The sequence below is a fragment of the Humulus lupulus genome, chromosome 1 (assembly GCF_963169125.1).
Source record: "Humulus lupulus chromosome 1, drHumLupu1.1, whole genome shotgun sequence".
In the NCBI taxonomy this organism is placed as follows: Eukaryota; Viridiplantae; Streptophyta; class Magnoliopsida; order Rosales; family Cannabaceae; genus Humulus; species Humulus lupulus.
The window spans coordinates 159,125,300-159,144,581 of record NC_084793.1 but is presented as its reverse complement, the minus strand read 5'-3'; the positions used below and the strand labels follow the sequence as shown (position 1 = coordinate 159,144,581).

The 19,282-nt window shown below is 36.0% G+C and overlaps 3 protein-coding genes across 5 annotated transcripts; 2 read left to right on the top strand and 1 right to left on the bottom strand.

Moving 5' to 3' along the window:
- Positions 1–386: 386 nt before the first annotated feature.
- LOC133799661 (uncharacterized) lies at positions 387–4,213 on the bottom strand. Of its 2 annotated transcripts, XR_009876427.1 has the most exons (3): positions 3,478–4,213; positions 2,988–3,332; positions 387–2,897 (listed from the first exon to the last, which is right to left on the bottom strand). XR_009876427.1 is itself a non-coding variant. In XM_062237662.1 (2 exons), the coding sequence occupies exons 1-2, from the start codon at positions 4,039–4,041 to the stop codon at positions 3,198–3,200; spliced, it is 699 nt and encodes a 232-aa protein (XP_062093646.1). In that variant the 5' UTR covers positions 4,042–4,213; the 3' UTR covers positions 387–3,197. The 2 variants fall into 2 exon arrangements, 1 of the variants encoding a protein (XP_062093646.1); XM_062237662.1 differs by having other exon boundaries at positions 387–3,332.
- A 2,491-nt stretch (positions 4,214–6,704) lies between these two features.
- Positions 6,705–10,022, top strand: LOC133799651 (protein ROOT PRIMORDIUM DEFECTIVE 1). 2 transcript variants are annotated; one of them, XM_062237656.1, is made up of 2 exons: positions 6,705–8,259; positions 9,423–10,022. In XM_062237656.1, the coding sequence occupies exon 1, from the start codon at positions 6,813–6,815 to the stop codon at positions 8,049–8,051; it is 1,239 nt and encodes a 412-aa protein (XP_062093640.1). In that variant the 5' UTR covers positions 6,705–6,812; the 3' UTR covers positions 8,052–8,259; positions 9,423–10,022. The 2 variants fall into 2 exon arrangements, with proteins under 2 accessions (XP_062093640.1, XP_062093635.1); XM_062237651.1 differs by lacking the exon at positions 9,423–10,022 and adding an exon at positions 9,157–9,345.
- Positions 10,023–11,882: 1,860 nt separating this feature from the next.
- On the top strand, positions 11,883–14,712 carry LOC133799643 (FT-interacting protein 1-like). Its single transcript, XM_062237643.1, has one exon. The coding sequence runs from the start codon at positions 12,089–12,091 to the stop codon at positions 14,591–14,593; it is 2,505 nt and encodes an 834-aa protein (XP_062093627.1). The 5' UTR covers positions 11,883–12,088; the 3' UTR covers positions 14,594–14,712.
- Positions 14,713–19,282: the final 4,570 nt, after the last annotated feature.

The following is a 19,282-nucleotide window of genomic DNA, read 5'->3' as shown; positions in this document are numbered from 1 at the left end:
GACCATAGAGCATTCAAACTTTACCCTTATTAAATTTAATCCTCAAAATACTTAATCCTTTAATCACCCATACATAACATGTGCTTAAAATCCTATTGGTTCTTATCTAAACCATATAGTATAATAAATATTATCCTTAATATCAGCCATATTAATCAAACCTTAGGTTAACATTAATATTCTTAAACTATAGGTTAAACTTAGAAAATCTACAAGTACTATTATGAGTGTCCAAATAATTCCCGGTCTGAACCAAAAATCCACAGTCATAAAGATAATACTATAAATACTATAATACTACTATCTAACTAGCTAAGTAAAGTTCTTGGACTCTACATTAATAAACTGGTTGCATAACTAAAATAAGACAAGCTTAGTGGAAAAATCTAAAAAAACACTTAAGTAACCAGTTACCCTCGATATATTAGGAAAGAAACAGCCTGAGTACCTGGTTACCCTCAAAATCATTTTTGCTCGAATACACACCAATAAATTTAGTTAAACAACCCAACTGAGAACTAGTTTCCCTCAAATTATTCCATAAAACATTGTACAAAAATATGAAAACAAATAGAAAACTAGCTACCTGCTTTAAAGTGTTATCTAAAATATATATTAATAATTGAAATTAACAACAACAAACCAATGGGGAAAAAAAAACACTTAAGTAACCAATTACCCTCGGTATGTTAGCAAAGAAACAACCTAGGTACCTGGTTACCCTCTAAATCATTCTTCCCACCACTTACAACAAATAAATAAACAAAAGCTATACTGATATGTATATATAAAATGACCTTTAAGAATCCCAATGTTTTACATAAGCATAATTAAAAAAAACTAACTGATAAACTAGAAATTGATTCATCATTTAATTACTATTGTAGCAAAAATAAAAAAGCAAGAGAAACATAATAGCACTTAAGCCTATGCAGCAATTTTCATTCTTTTTTGTCTCCTCTCCAAAAGCTTTTTATTGAACTCATCGCTAGTTAAGTATCCCTCAAGTTCTTTGTTCTTTCCATGATAGTACAAGCTGACAACAATGTCTTTGCGAAGGAGACGAACATCAATATGTTTAGGCATCTCATTCTCCTTCCCAATAATTATTTACTCAGCAAAATAAGTAGAAAACACCCCACAATCGCTGCATAATGGAAACAAGTAAAAAAACAACAACTAAGAATGTATAAACAAAAAAGAACACAAAGAAAAAAAAAACTAAAATCAAATAAACAAACTAACCAATCAATTTGTTGAGGAATGCCTGTAGCAATGCTCAACTTCAAAGCCTCATTCTCTGCCACATTATACGGACTAACATCAATATTAATATCTTGACGATCATAGAAACCAATCTTCTCCAATAGAAGAGGAATCAAAACAGCAAACGCCTCAACGACAGGTAAAGTCTGATTTTCATGCTTTGCACCAGACATTGAATCATACACCGTAAGTGATCTCTGCTGTATATTAAAGTGCAACATAATCCAGTGCATAAGAGCCTTCACATTAACAGGCATGACAACATCATCAAGAAAATTCTAATGAGTTGCACAAAACATGGATTCTCCCTTCATTATCTTCAAAGCAACGCAGCTCTCATCTACTTTAAATGCACCACTACCTTTTTTCTTAAAATCTTCAAACATAAACACTATGTTTTGCCCAAAACAAGTGTCAGTCGTAGATACTCTCCTCTTCAAATCTTTAGACAATTTAACATTTCTCCTCAAGTAATACATCATCACATCAATATGCTGCATAATAAAAAAAAATACATGATTATAAGATGATATATGTAGAAACCAATCTACTATGACAGTCAAGAAAAATTTATTACACAAGGGTAACTGGTTACCATCATCAACACAAAACAATTACAAAGTTTGGGTAACCAGTTACCCAAGGAACTACAACAAAGCAAACAGTAAGGGAACTGGTTACCCAATAACATCATAATATATAGCATAAATAGATCACTAGACTTATTACATTTTAAAACAAAACAAAATAACTCCAACATGAAAAAATAGATAAAAGAAAATGAAGAATCTCTCTGATGAATCACTGAATTGCCCAGAGAAATTAAGGCTATGAAACCAAGTCTTCTTAGAAATAAGGACAAAAGTGAAGTTAATTGGTGGGTCCACGGAATTATCATCATATTTTTTCAACCTGAACAATACATTAAAAAATAAAATAAAAAAGTTAACAAATTAATCAGACATATTACGCATAGAAAAAACTTTAAAACAATTAATTGTTATACATACTTGTTCCTTTTCTTCAAATCACGTTTAATCCAATAGTCAAACTCAGACAGTTGTTCTTTAGTGTGATTATCACCAAGTTCATTGGAAAATGAACAAATATTATCCAATATTGTCCTTTTTTTTTCACTCCAACTTTAGAAGATCCAAAATTTGTTAAGAAAGGAGACTTTACAACAGCGCTCGGCTTCGCTTGCCTTTTCTTTCCCAAAATCAGTCCATTATCAACTGCTTGTGCATCATCATACAACACAATCGACCACTTAATTTTATCCTCCAAAGAACTACTCTCTTTAAGTGGCCTCTCAACCGATTCATTAATAACTCTCCATATTACATTAGAGACATGAAATGTGGGAGTTCGAGGACTTGAGAGCAGTTGAGTCAACTTTAATTGGCTCCTAAAAAAGAAAAAAATATATACAACCAATAATTCAATACAAACAAGAAAACAAGGGGGATATAAACCAAATGCTTAAACAAATAAAAGGAAAAGAAAATCTTACTTTATCAGTAGTAAAAAAATTGTGAAGCAATCTGAATGGAATGCTCCAAATCATCCCCCAACTCCTCACCAATATCATCATTTTGGTAACCCCCAGAAGAATGGCCATAAAAAAAATCCTAAAAATACAAAAACCAGCAATTTTTACAAAAATTAGAACAAAATTAGACATCATAAAGGGAAACACATAAACAATAGTAACCAGTTACCTCAGAAGAAGCCTTAACATGCATAGGATCTTCAAACTCTCCACCAACATTATGATTACCAGCTGCCATAGATGCTTTAATACCACCCAACAAAGATATAACATAAGCAAAATCATATGCGAAAGATTCCTTCAATTCAGAAATTGCAAGCAATATACACTTATGGGAATCTTGCACTTCAGTCAATTTTGATTGAATGGTAATAAGATCCTAATGCATATCTGATGGATTAGCATCATCATCATCAGGTGGATTTGTTGGAAAAAACTTACTCTCAAAAGACAACCCTCTCAGTATAGGCAGTCTCATTTCTTCATTTGTAGGGATTATGACATTAATATCATACTGCAAGAATCAAAATTTATTTTTAAACAAACGACAAAAATAACTGTAATAACTAACTAGTTACCCAAATATAAAACAAACATAATAAAAAATAGAAGTGAATGACAAAAAAACAAAAAATAAAAAAATAAAACAAAATCATTACCTCTTCCTCCAAAAGAACGTTATCAACCAAATACTGGTATGACACACTTCCCCTGCTTGTCCAATTTAGAATCCTTGGAAACAAATAATTAACCCTTCTACACAACGCTTGAGAACAAGAAGGAATTGTCTCATATATCCATATAAGGAAAGCAATAGGGAAACCATAGCACTTATAACTATGGTTATCCAGTGACCCATCTGCTTTCCTAAGAACATAATCATACATAGCGTTCCTATCTTTCAACACTGCTCGCATCACACACCTAGTTCTTTGCCACAACACTTTCCCAAAAGCAAACTTCTTCATCTCAACGAAATCAGTATCAACCATGGTAAAGAAGGAGTTGTCAACACGAGTCTCAGTTTGTGTCCCAAACAGAAAACTGGCTAACAAATGAACAATAGCCAACTTAACGACAACCTCATCACCTTTCTTCTTCAAATTTTTATCATTAAACGCACATGCAACCTCCTCTTTCCTAAGTTTTTCTTCCTTCCTGGGTTTACCTTCATACAACAGAAAAAGAGATTTCCTAAGCCCTAAATCAACCTCTTTGAACATGTTAAAGTCAAGACTGCCCACACATTTCAAACCAGTAATAGGGCAAACTCATTGATTGAGAACCTAACTAATTTGCCACCCAATTTAAACCAAAACTCAGAATCTTCATTTTTTTGATGAACCTCCCCAAGCAAAACACTATGAAATAATTGCGCTTGAAATGTAATATCAGGCATATCCAAAAGTGACCGAATGGGGTTTTTCGAAACATTGCTTTTGTTTCGAACTTAAAACTTCCTTAATCTCACTAATAACAGAAGGCTTATTCCACTGTTGGACTTTACTACCAAAATGTCTATCAGGTTTTATTATGAAATGCGCATCCTAAAATTATGGCAACCAATTACACATTGGTTACATAACACTAAACATAATAAAGAAACTGTGAATAAAATAAAGGAAAAAAAAATAAAACAAAGTAACTAGGTACCTATTATAAAACAATAAACATAAACAACTAACTCAGTACATATAAATCCAAAAAAATTAAAAAAAAATAAAAAGAAAAGTGGAAAACATACAAAGCAAAGTAAGTTAACATTAAAATAACAAAAAATGATAAAAGAAAATCAACTCAAAAGTAACTAGGGACCACTTGATAACACATCACAAAACACTAAACTTAATAAATATAATCATTCGTTTAAACCATATAAAGTAACCAGGGACCACAAAAGAAAGCAATGCCAAACACATATAAACTATGAACTTTAAAAAAAAAACACTAAATATCAACAACTAACTCGGTACCTATAAAAGCCAAAAAAATTATAAAAAAAGAAAAGAAAAGTGGATAACATACATAACAGGGTAACTTAACATTAAAATAACAACAAATGATAATAGTATATCAATTCAAAAGTAACTAGGGACCACATGAGAACACATTACAAAAAACTAAACATAATAAACATAATCATACACTTAAACCATATAAAGAAACAAGGGACCACAAAAGAAAACAATACCATTAGTATGTACTTTGAACTTTGTTTATATGTATGTTTTCCTAGTTACCTAGTTACTTTGAACTTTGTTAAGTGTAGTACTGTGTATGTATGTAACCAGTAGTATACGTCAAGGTGTATGAGCAAGTTTTATCATTATTTCATTGACAAAGCCACACACACACATTTATATATTTTTGTACATATATATATATATATATATATAAATACATGCTCTAAACTTGCAGTTGCAGCAAGCCAGAGCCAGTTTCATCATATATATATCATATATGGGTGAATTACATTAAGAAGGCATATTTCCGGGCAGAAGAAGAATGAGATAGAATATGAGAGTAATCTGAGATCAAGATGAAGGCATAGGATATTAATCATATATGTAGGAATTACATATATCATATATGTTTTCCCCTCAAGGTAAAGATGCAGCAAAGGTAAAAACATACATATAAAAATGGAAAACAAAATCAAAGTAACTAGGTACCTTAACTCTACTCTGGCGATCTTTCTTTGTCCCATTGATCCTTGATGAATCTTTACCTTGATGGGAAGAACGCAAACCGCCATCAACACTTGTTGATGAAGAACCAACATTACCTCCCTTAAAAACATAAACATAAAATATAAAAAATGAAAACAACATAAAAAACAATATATGAGAACAACTCAAATTAACAAAAAAGAAACTAATAACCAAACCAAAACACAGAAAAAAAATACAAATCAAAATAAAACCCAAACAAAAGAAAGAAACCAAAATACCTTAATGTTAGGTCCTGCAGGAACTGTTGGAGTTCGAGGAGAACGACGCATACCGATGGCCTTCACGTCCGTTAGCCGAAAACTTCTGAAAATTCCAGTCGTCCCCAACTTCTATTCAACAACTCAGATGACCGAAAACAACTCCGATCACCCCAAATGCTATTCAACAACGCTGATCACCAAAGACCCAAATGCATGCAAAAACAAATCCGGTTTGAAGAAAGAGAAGAAGAAAAATCGGGAAACAAAAAAAAAAACTGAATTGAAAGGTAAAGTATACATGAAAAAGTAATATAAAAACTACTTTTACAAAATTTTAAAAAATTAAATAAAATAAAATTACATAACTACCCTTGAATTTAAAAAAAAAAATCAATAGAAATAAACATATGGTATAATCAGACATTTTAACAAAAATATGGAAAAAAACCATAAAAATGATAAAAAAGTATAAAAAACCATAAAAAAGTTACGTTGAAAAAAAAAACATATTTTTTAAAACATCAATTAAAAGTCCATATAAAATGTAATTTCCACAAAAATAATAGGTTGGGACTCCCCGCCCCCGTGTGTGCGTTTTCCACTGGAGTCCCACATTGTTTGTATGTGTGGATTTCTTGAGGTATTTGGGTTTTGTGATCGGGATAAATTCAGCTGTTGAAGTATTAACTACAAAAAAAAAAAAAAAATTGCAATGATATTATAATAAGTAATGATATGTGCACTCAAAATATGTACCAAAATATTACAGACAGTTTTAATAAATGTGATTGACTAGATTAAACTATTATATATAGTATTTGAGTGTATATTTTGGGTTTAAACATGGTTATTCTATAATAATATTATGCCTAAACTTATTATGAGTGGTAAGTAGAAAAGTACGAACTTATCTAGTTCATTAGTTCGAATATACAACAAAACTATATTCGAATGAGAAGAGAAGGAACTGGGCGAGTGTATTTATTTTATTTTAAAATTGCTGATAAATTCTGTTTTTAAATTTAAAGCATTTGTATTTTGTAGGACTGTGTAATATAATATATGAATATGACAAGGATGAAATTGGGAATGATTTCCATGGGCATGGGGAGCCGGATAGTGGGATTCATGAGGAATCATTCATACCAGTTGTTCCCTCCCTCCATTACTGTCCGATTGAAAACAACCTCGTCTCACTACGTGTCTTCCAGAGCTAGAGATCCCACTTTCGAGAAATTCATGGACAACTACAAGAACTTGCTCAAAGTCGTATCCATCCAAGACCTCATCCTTGCCAATCCTCAAAACCCCGTTGTTTCTCTTGAATTCCTCTGCAAGCTCTCCCAGAAGCTCCACCTCAACCGCGGCTCCGCCTCCTTCCTCCGCAAATACCCTCACATTTTCCGCATCTTCTACGACCCAACCAAGTCCCAACCCTTGTGCGCATTAACTAACGCCGCTCTTCGCATTGCCCACCAAGAATCCCAAGCCATTGCCGTCTCCCTTCCCCTCGTCGTCAATCGCCTCCTCCGCCTTCTCTCCATGTCCACCTCCAAAACGGTGCCGCTTCGAGCCATTTTCAAGGTCTGGAGGGAACTTGGGTTGCCTGATGATTTCGAGGACTCGGTACTATCCCAAAACCCTCATTTGTTCAAGCTATTAGATGGATCTGAACCCGGTACTCATACTCTTAGGATGGTTGATGATGTTAGAAATCAAACTTATTCTTTTACTTCGGCTGTAGAGAACTGGAGAGTTGAGGAGTGTTGCAAAGAGAATTGTGGTGTTGAGAGGACTGAGATTCAGTTCAGTTTTAGGCACGGATACCCTCCTGGGATGAGGCTGTCAAAGAATTTTAAGGCTAAGGTTAAGTTGTGGCAGAGTTTACCGTATGTAGGGCCATACGAGGCAATGCTTCCGGGGACAATGAGGTCAAAGGCTGCTGCCATGGCTTTGGAGAAAAGGGCAGTTGCTATAGTTCATGAATTTTTGAGTTTGACCGTTGAGAAGATGGTGGAAGTGGAGAAGATAAGTCATTTCAGGAAATGGTTTGGAATTGATCTGAATATAAGGGACTTGTTCTTGGACCACCCTGGGATTTTCTATTTGTCAACCAAGGGGAAGAGACACACTGTTTTTCTGAGAGAGGCTTATGACAGGGGATGTTTGATTCACCCCAATCCTGTTTATCATGCTAGGAGAAAGCTTCTTGATCTTGTACTTTTGGGTCGCCGAGGTTTGGTTCTTGAGGAATCCAGTTTGAGGGATGTCGAGGAGACTGAGCTTCTGGGTGAAAGCTAGGACACAAACTGATTGACTTTAGGAGTTACAGCCGTTACAAAGGCTGCAAATTGTTTTTTGCCCCTTCACAATCCTAGTTTCACAATTTCTCTGCTCAATCAGGGTTGTATTCGCCATTTTATGAGGAATGTTAATCTCCATTTTGTGAGGACAGAACAAATGGCGGCAAATTGGTTTAAGCTGATCACACTGAGCAATCTCATTAAAGGTAATTTACTTCCCTCTTTAAAACTTATGCGTGTTTTCATTCATGTCTTTCATCTGTGCCCTTTTTTCTCTTTCTTTTCTTTTCACCTGAGTCCTGCATGCGTAAACTTATTATGTTTGTATTCGTAGACATTGCAAAGGTTTTTCATCAATTTCTACTGTTAAGCCATTGTTAAGAAGCCGTATAAGGATTGGTGGATTTTTGTAGTTAAAAGAAAGAGTATATGCTAGACACGTGGTTTACGATAATCTTTAACAATGGAGAATAATTATACAGTAGTTACTATGATATTAAATATTTAATGAATGAGAAGGGAGGAAATTATGTAATGTGCCATTTTTAAGCTTTTAGCAACTTAATTGAGACATGAAATCTTGAAGAAGAATAAAACTACTCAAGAAAGTAAGAAGAAATAGCGACAAAAGAAAATTGACAAGTACTTTATATGCAGTCCTTGTATATATTTCCTTCATATATGTGTTTGTGTGTGAAGTAGCCGATAACACTTCAGAGCGAAATGCCCACAGGGCACTCAAAACCAATCCAGTTGGAAAGTAAATAAAAACTAATCATATTAGACACAGAAGATTTAAAGCTATGTATGCTATTGAATTTTACACGTTAAAACTAGCATATAACAAGCTATGATTGCTGTTTCTTAAGGCTATTGTTAATAGATATGAAATTCTTTTGCTCTGGGATGCTGCTATCATTCTTAAATATGGATTCAATGCTTTACTTCTTTTAGTTATTATACTCTGATTCTTATAATAGTTTTATGTTTGGAAGCTCTATTTTCTCTTCATATTTCTTAAAGAAACTTGACTTGCTTCGAACTAGTTGAATGGCTTTATACCTCATTTTAGTTCCTCATATTCTATTGATTATGGCATGCAGGGCTGTCTTCCAGTCTCTGTTGTTATATATAATCCAGCTGAATTCATTTATATTTATATGGAACTTTAGTTCATGAATGTACCCGGACCTTGAATAAGTATTTTTTTTGTTTTTTATTTTTGTTCAGGAAACTTCCTTTTCTTTTTCCTTCTTGTATGTATGTACAAATAGAAATAGAAATTTATAGTCCCTCTGTTTGCAATGGTCAATATAATATATCATTGTCAGGTCAATAAAGAGCACATATGTTTTTGATATTGTTTCAGATTCTGCAATATCCTTTGTTCTATTCACTTGTGTTGACTTTGCTGCGAGGACCTTGGAATACATAATTTTTTTATTTTCCGGTGGCAGTAGAGTTGGTCTTGATATTGGTGGCCAGGAACTTTCTTTCTTTAGCTGACCAGTGTGGTAATAGTTTTGGCATCATGAATACATCTCGGGGTCGATTCTAGATCATGTTTTTTCCATTATATAAGCTGCTTGGAACCATCTATATTTTCACTTCTTATGCATCTAATTATATATGATCTACAAAATTGGATGACATAGTTGAATTTCAAAAGCTCAGGGTTCTTTATCTTTTGTTACACTAATACAAAGAAGTATACAAGAGTCATTTTGTGGATATTTCAATTTATTCACATTTCTACAGAACCCTTCAGCTGTCCAAGTACATATAAGCTTGATTGATTCTTTTGCAGTGCAACGTTGGCAGCTGCATAAATAGTAGGTTTGATGCACTGTTTTGTTTGTAATCTTAGTTTTGGATTCAATACTAATTTTATGTGTATGTTTCAAGAAGTCATTTCAATCAAAATATTCCCAGCCTATTTTAATGCAGACAGATAAATTGTTACTACTAATTGCACACATGTTATTCCCAATCTATTTCATATGAGAAGCCTAGAAATACACTCCTTCTCTGACTCATTTGCAAGCAAAAATAATATTGATGAATGGTTCAGGAAATAAAGCTTCCTAACTTTTTCAAAAGGAAATTTTTGGCTCAGATTTTTTTAGGGATTAGCCACATCATATGAAGCAACGCTGATTTCTCCAAACCAACCAAAGGTACCCCACATATGTTTAAAATTCAATGGATTTACGAAAGAACAATGTGATTAATCACATTAGTAGTAATGCAGTATTCTTTCTTTCTCAATCATGTTTTTCCCTTGAGTTGCCTTGAAAATAGAGCATGCTAACTCGGAAGGTTATATTGGCTTTGAAATTTATTCAAATTTTTATACCAGTGCTGACGAATCAACGTTGCTCAACTAAAATGGCTTCACAAGCCTTGTTTAATGCCATGGATTAGCCATTATGGAGCCATAACCCCTCTGCTTATAAGGACCAACCACGTACGCATCGTAGTCTATTTAATTTGAACTCAGCTTACTTTTAAGAGGTTTAATATAATTATTATCGTAACATGAACTATCTATCTAAGCTACACACACACACAAATGTCAGGCAATGCTTTCTCGCAATGTCAAATATGTAAATAGCAATTGTTAAAAACTTTGATTCGAGATTGCACATGAAGGGAAAATTCCTACTCCTGAGAAAAAAATGAATTACAAGACTGTTCTACTTGAGTGTCTTTATATTTGTTCATGTGCACGTGTTGCCCCCTCTGTTAACATTAAGATTCAGAAAAGTTGTTTGAACCTTAATTACAACAATTATGAGTTGAACAAGCAAAGGGACATAGTAGAATACTGCAAGTTCAAAGTGATAAAATAGAATAAAGAATTAGAAAAATGCATCTTTGCGTGTTATCTAGAGCTTTAGATATTGCTTTTGTTTTTTTTAATCTCCCTTACCCTGCCTTTAAGCCTTTAAACCCTTTTGTGCACTTGCTTTGTTTTTCTTTATCACAGGCATTACTCCCTACCCAAGGAAAGCATGTCTCTCGAAATCCTAATAAAATATTTATTTGAACTAATTAAAACTAATTCTTTTTTCTCAATCTACTATTTCTTTTTTACTATGGACTACAAAACCTCCACAAGGAAAAATAACGAGAGAAAAGAGAATAATTTGCTCCTATTAAGACATGACCATTCTTTTCTCTTTTACTCCCTAAAGTTTATTATTGTTCATGAAAATATCTATTTAGGATTATAGAAGCTCAATTGCTATATTATTATTATAATACATTCTTCATTTACAAGAACCAAACAATGGAAAATGACGTAAATAGTTACGTTTCATGGTAGGCTAGCAGACTAAACACAAAAAGGTTGGGAAAATAACCAAATGATTTTTTTACTATAGTTGTAGGGAAAAAACAAAAGAATGTTAAGTTCACCGTTTTTATCTAGAATAAACTTTTGTTTTCCCTCTGTTTTTTTTTTGTTGGGAATGGCCAACTTTAAGTTTCTCTAATAGGCACAGCTTCTTCAGCAAAGCTTCTTTGCTTAAACAAAAACCAAGAGCTTACTCAGAGAGCTTTATTACTTACTTGTTTCTTCCAAAAGACAACTTCTTTGCTTCGGATTCGAGTTTCCCAGAGTTTTCTTGTGGACTGCTACTATGAATACAACAAAAGGGAGAGCATGAAGCTGATAGTGGAAGTGATAGACGCTAATGACCTTATTATGCCCAATTACCAACAACCCTCTTCAATTCCTTTTCTAGAAATCCATTTTGAGAATCCGACAAGCAGGACCACAACTATACCAAACCCATTTTTTTTAACTTCTATACCAAACTAGAAAGAAAAAAAAACCATATCCAACTCATTTTTGTTTTGAAGCACAAATCCAAATAGTAGTCCTACCACAAATAGTAGTCCTACCACAAACGAGAGATCCCCAAATAGTAGTCCTACCACAAACGTCCTTGCTCCAACATTGTCAACGTTGAACATTCTTTCTTTGTTTTGCAAGAATAGGAACATCGAGCTTAGATTCAGCCCACTACCATGTCGATTGAAAGAAGGCAACGAGGTGTGCCACTGACAATGCACCACCAAAGTGGTAATATTCCTCAAGCTGCGCCCCATCATCAGTCTCATCCTCATCCTATTTCTTCTGGCGATGTCAATGATGATTTTAGCCTCAAGGACACTAACCCAGACTTGGGTGAACGGTGGCCGAATGTTAGTGGAGTTGGTGGTCGTGGTGGTCATGGAGGAATGGGGTGGATGAACAGTGAGAGATACTCAAGCACTTATGATCTTGTTGAGCAGATGTTTTATCTCTATGTCCGAGTGGTTAAGGCCAAAGATCTTCCTCCAAGTGGCATTAGCGCAAGTTGTGATCCTTATGTGGAAGTGAAGCTTGGAAACTACAAAGGAAGGACCAAACACTTCGAGAAAAAGCTTAATCCAGAATGGAACCAGGTTTTTGCCTTCTCGAAAGAGCGAATTCAATCCTCAACTCTCGAAGTTTTTGTCAAAGACAAAGAGATGATCGGAAGAGATGATTACCTTGGGAGAGTAGCTTTCGACTTGAATGAGATTCCAACTAGAGTCCCACCAGATAGTCCTCTGGCTCCACAATGGTACAGGCTCGACCACCGTCGTGGCGAAGGTAAAGTAAGAGGGGAAATCATGGTGGCTGTTTGGATGGGAACTCAAGCTGATGAGGCCTTTTCAGATGCTTGGCATTCTGACGGCGCTTCAGCCCATGGCGAGGGAATCTTCAACATCAGATCAAAGGTTTATGTCTCTCCAAAGCTTTGGTACCTCAGAGTTAATGTGATCGAAGCTCAAGACGTTATGCCAAATGACCGAAGCCGGTTACCTGAAGTTTTTGTCAAAGCTCAGGTGGGAAGCCAAGTTCTCAAAACCAATACTTGCCCAACTCGGACTGCTAACCCCCTTTGGAATGAAGATTTAATGTTTGTGGCAGCTGAGCCTTTTGAGGATCAATTAGTTATTACTGTTGAAGATCGAGTTCACTCTTCAAAAGATGACTTGTTGGGGATGATAACCTTACCTCTCGACATGTTTGATCGGCGCCTCGACCACAGGTCAGGCAATTCTCGTTGGTTTAATCTTGAGAAGTATGGTTTTGGCATTTTGGAGCCTGATAGGACAAGGAGAGAGCTCAAGTTTTCAAGTAGAATTCATTTGAGAGTTTGTCTTGAGGGTGGGTATCATGTACTCGATGAATCGACCATGTATATAAGTGATCAAAGGCCTACGACGAGGCAACTTTGGAAACAACCAATTGGGATTCTTGAAGTTGGGGTCTTAGGCGCTCAAGGACTTCTACCTATGAAGATGAAGGACAACAGAGGGAGCACAGACGCTTATTGTGTTGCTAAGTATGGACATAAATGGGTTCGAACAAGAACAATTATTGACACTTTTAGTCCCAAATGGAATGAGCAGTACACATGGGAGGTTTATGATCCCTGCACTGTTATCACTCTAGGAGTCTTTGACAACTGCCACCTTGGCAGAGGTGAGAAACTGAATGGTGGTGGCAATGGAGCCCGCGATTCTCGAATCGGAAAGGTTCGAATCCGACTCTCAACACTTGAAGCTCACCGAATTTACACGCATTCGTACCCACTTTTAGTTCTTCACCCTCATGGGGTGAAGAAGATGGGAGAGCTCCAACTCGCCGTACGGTTCACAACACTATCTTTGGCCAACTTGATCTATGTGTACGGACACCCTTTGCTCCCTAAAATGCATTACTTGCATCCTTTAACGGTTAACCAAGTGGACAACCTGAGATACCAGGCGATGAACATCGTGGCGGTGAGACTGGGACGAGCTGAGCCGCCACTGAGAAAAGAGGTAGTAGAGTACATGTTAGATGTGGATTCGCATGTTTGGAGCATGCGAAGAAGCAAGGCCAACTTCTTTCGCATCATGGCTCTTGTCTCAGGTGTGATCTCGATGAGCTGGTGGCTAGGAGACGTTTGCACGTGGAAGAATCCAATCACAACAGTGCTTGTCCACATTCTTTTCCTCATACTAATTTGCTACCCTGAGCTGATACTTCCTACTATGTTCCTTTACATGTTCCTAATAGGGCTATGGAACTATAGGTTCAGGCCGAGGCACCCTCCTAACATGGACACGAAGTTATCATGGGCGGAGGCAGTCCACCCGGACGAGCTTGATGAGGAGTTCGACACATTTCCAACATCAAAATCGAACGACGCTGTTCGGATGAGGTATGATAGGTTGAGAAGTGTTGCAGGGAGGATTCAAACAGTGGTTGGAGACATAGCAACTCAGGGGGAAAGAGTTCAGTCTTTGCTCAGTTGGAGAGATCCTCGAGCGACTAGCCTTTTCGTAGTTTTTTGCCTTTGTGTTGCCTTAGTTCTCTATGTGACACCATTTAGGGTGGTGGCTTTTGTTGCGGGTCTCTACTACTTGCGGCATCCTAGGTTCCGAAGCAAGCTACCTTCAGTGCCCATCAGCTTCTTTAGGAGATTACCTGCTCGGATTGATAGTTTGCTCTAATACAACTTATATGTTGATATTATATATTGATATTTGATATTTGAAATTTGTAATTTTCTCTAAAAGTAACGTATGTTAATTTGCAAGAGTTGATTAGTTACAAATGAAAAATTAATTTATGTCATGTAAATTTCTCCATGTAGTAATCAAACTAATAAAAGTAATAACCATTACTACAAAATAACTTGCTTAAATAATGGCTTAAAATCTTCGTCTAAGTACTTAGGTGACGATTCCCATTTAACCGACATCTAAGTACTTAGATGACAGATATTTAATACCATCGTCTAAGTAAATCATTCATTTTTTTTTTAAATATGACGGTTCTTTAGTCTTGTTGTCTATGTATAGTTCTAAGGATTTTTCTTCTTCTAAACTTTCATTAAAATCATTGTCTTATTTAACTATTTTTATGTACATGATATCAAAAAGTCAACTCTAACTAGTTATAGATTTCAAAATATACATTATTAAGCAGCATTTATGACGTTCATTCCATTACTTTAGATGCCCCTCATCATGTACTATATTAATCTCTATTTTAGTATAAATTTTTGTACCGTAGCACTAGAACTTAATAGTAAAACACAATTATGAAGATAGTAACATAAAAACTAATGCAAAATAAGAAAAAAAATTAAAAGAGAAATAATATCAATATTAAATCATACAAGAAAGATTTTATTCTAACAATGTCTTAGTTTGTATTAAAATTAAGTATCCTTAAACAACTAAGTTTAGTCCTTTATAAAATTCAACATAGAGATATTATAAACTAAATATTATCTTTGCATGCAGAAAACTTATAACATATCGAAATAAAACTTAAGTGTATCAAATAACAACCGACTTAATATAATTTTATTATAAAAGGGAAATGCTAAAAAATAAAGAAGAGGGAGAGAAAAATACCGTATCGAGAAAGAATTTTGTCTCGCTCTCAACCAACAAAAGTGTAAGAACAATCAAATTTTAGGAAAATAATATAAACATAAGGTACTACAATTCATAAATATACATCACGAAAATTTGAGTACATTATGTTTTGGATTCAGCAAACCCCAAAAGTGAATGAGAAGTGCTAAGAAGACTCTATAACTCTCTCTTTTGCACTCTCCTTCTAATTTAATAACATGTGTCATTTTTTCAATAATGTCAATTTCCTATAAAATTAAGTCATAATATTTTAAACTTTATTACAATTATTAAATATATATTTATCTATTCTATATAAAAAGTGTGTATTTAATAATTTTTCTTGGCATTAACGATTTTTTTCGTTAACTTTAATAAAATATTCTAAATATTTAATGGAATATACCTTTAAAACTAATTAAAAATAGATATTTATTAATTATATTAATATAAATTAAAATATTATTATTATTATAAAATTTAATATAAGACTACATATGTATTATTATTATAATAATATATAATATACAATCTTAATTTTTATAAAATTTTGGTAGAATAAATATTTACTAATTATATTAATATAAATTTAAATCTTATGAAATATCATTATTATAATAATATATAGTACATAATCTTAATTTTTATTAAAATAATTTATAATTTATATTTAAAAAAAAACGTTTTATTTTTTTTAATTTGATATAACTTATATAAATATATATATATATTTATATTGAATAGCAATAAACATTATAAATATATTATATATAGGTGTTTACCCTAAAAAGATTCACCTGATGATGTGACAAAATTAGTCTGCATGTGGAATGCACGTTATTGTTTAGGTGGGTACGTTTCGTTCGACCATCGGCCAGTAGAGGATTCACTCAGAAGAAGATATTTTCATGGGCGACCAGGCTGGTCGCACTATTTCAGTATTTATTATAGATTTGTAATATCACATTTATGTAATAATTGTAATTTCCATTCTTATTCAGATACGCTTGTATTAAATGTAATCAAGGCCCATCGACCCATAAGGAACTCCTTGAGCCTATAAATAAGACTCAAAGGGCTCAAGGGAGAGGACTTTTGACTTTTGGGATCTTGAGAGAGAGAATTATAGTGTTTTTATCCGCCAAATTTGTATTCATCTCCAAGCTAGTGAAACTCGTGAACCCTAGTTCATTGATGGCAGGTTTTGGAGTTCTACATTAATAAGAACACTAAGTGGGCACAGGTCATTACCATTTATGGGGCCGAACCACTATAAATCTTTGTGTCATTTATCTTTTTGGCTTGATTTCATCTAATTTATGTCGTTTTACTTGACTCCGTGTCGTTGACCAAATCGAGGGTCAACATTTTGGTGCTTTCATTGAGAGCTGAACTCAAGACTTCCAAGAAGATCAAATGGCGAAAACAACTACGAAAACTGGGCAGACTTCTGGGAATGCGTCAACCCAACCTCCTCCACAAAATGTGGCTGAGGATGAGCCTCAAGTAGAATTGGAGGAGGAAAAGATGGATTCTGAAACTTTGAGGATGACTCTTATTATGTTGCAAGAGGAATTAGTCAATCTAAGGGTTAATCAAGAAAATGTGGCTGAAACAATGATGTTGCAGTAGATGGAGATTGATAGGTAGCGCCAAGAGTTGAATGAGTGGCAGGCTGACGTGGACCGCCGGCAGAGGGATGCCACTGCCGCCTTGGAGGCAGCCATTCAGACAGCTCGCGCCTACCTCCCAATCGGATCAGCCACCTAGTACGCACCCACAAGGTCCACAATCAGATCATCCCCAACATCACCACAATCTGCCACAACCGGCAAACCTTCATAGGCTAGAAAAACCTCCTACTTCTCAACAGAAGAGTCTGTTCCAAGGTCCTGAGCAGCAGCTACCCTCTCGCGCTGGTCAAGATAATCCTCAACAACAAAGGCAGAATAGGGCCGGCAGCGTCCTAGAAGCCCTAGACGCCAGACGGCTGAGGAGAAAAACCCTCCGAGCAGAGGACAACATCCTTCTGTGAGTAGAAGGCAGGTGGAATCAGGCTCTACGGTCGGGGGTCCCCTATGTAATAATGCCCAGGGACCTACTGACCAACACAGGCCTCCACCCACCTATCAGGATATTCCAGCATGCAGAGAGGGAAATAGTGCAAACAACAGATCGCACCGTCATCAGTCACAATTTGGAGATGGCCATGATTATAATGAGGTAGATTCTGGCAAGAGGAATGCTGGTAGGCAGCAAGAAGAGAGGGGCGAAGAGCAGAACCCTCCACCAAGGGAGAATTGGCCAATGAGCCAAAATGTTGGGGGGAAACCTAAACAGCCCAACGTCTTTGATTGACTGGGCGCGAGCGAGTAAAGACGTAGAGAGGAAGACCTGAGGGACGTCCTCAACGATAGAAGGGAAAGACACGACGAGTTTTCCCCCCAGCGTCGGTTGCTCCAACAGTACCAGATGCCATGCAGGCCCAACTCGATGCTTTAAATCAGGCCGTCCAGCAATTAGTTGGGAACTAGACTTCCCACATTGAGTTTAATCGGAGAAAAGGCACACCATTTTTGCAAAAAATCGCAATGGCAGAAACTCCAAGCAAATTCAAAATGTCGGTCTTGCCCAACTTCACTGGATTAGAAGATCATGTGTCTCACATGAACAAATTTGAGATATAGGTGGACATCCAGAAGGTGTCAGACGATGCTCGTTGCAGAATTTTTCCTGCCACTCTATTTGAGACTGCCCAAGAGTGGTTTTTCAAATTCCCTCCAGCCAATATAGTCTCTTGGGAAATGTTCGTAAATGAGTTTTACGGGCAATTCCATGCTGGTCGGGTACACCCAACCGAGGCCAATCAGCTGATCAAGATACGCCATAAAGAAGGAGAGACCCTTCAGGGGTATGTTCAACGGTTCATGCGAGAAACTGCTAGGGCCAAGACGGTTGGAGATGAAGGTAAGATGATGGCTCTTACGGCTGGGGTAAGGCGCCACTCATCCTTCTGAAACAGTTTGCGAAAGAATGGTGTCAAGAGTACCCAGGAATTTCTGGACCGAGCAAACCGGTACATCAAGCTCGAGGAGGCCATTGCCAATGAAGGGAAGTCTCCCACGGACGACTAGGGCCCAAAAGAATCTCCCGCCAAAGCCGCCAATGAATCTGAGAAAACCAATGGAAACGACAAAAATAATGGGAAGAATGGAGGAAAAAGAGCGAACCACGAGCCGACAACGTCTGAGAAGAAGCGCCCAAAAAGTAATAGATACGAGCCGAGGTTCACTAATTACACAGCCCTAGTCGATAGAAGAGTGGAGGTATATCAAGCCAATTACACTACTGCTCCCTTCAGGCGGCCAGCCCCAATCAGGAAAGATATCTCTAAACGAGATACTACTAAGTTTTGTCGTTTTCATAACGACTATGGCCATGACACCAACGAGTGCAACCAGCTTAAGGATGAGATTGAGTTTCTTATTAGACAAGGACACCTAAGGAGGTATGTACGAGTAGCTGGAGATTCTCAGGGAGAGGCTCAAGGAGGCAACGAGCAGGCACCAGTACGCCAACGCCCGCCTCCTTTACAACCAGCTCCAGTTGCTGGTACATTGCTGACCATCTGTGGAGGACCACACATAGTAGGTGATAGTGGGAAGGCAAGGGAAAGGTATGCCCGAACCTTACGTCATGACCAGGACATTGAAATGCTGAGCGTGGAGGAGCGAACTCCCAAAAAAGCTTGAACAGAGGAAGAATCGATAACTT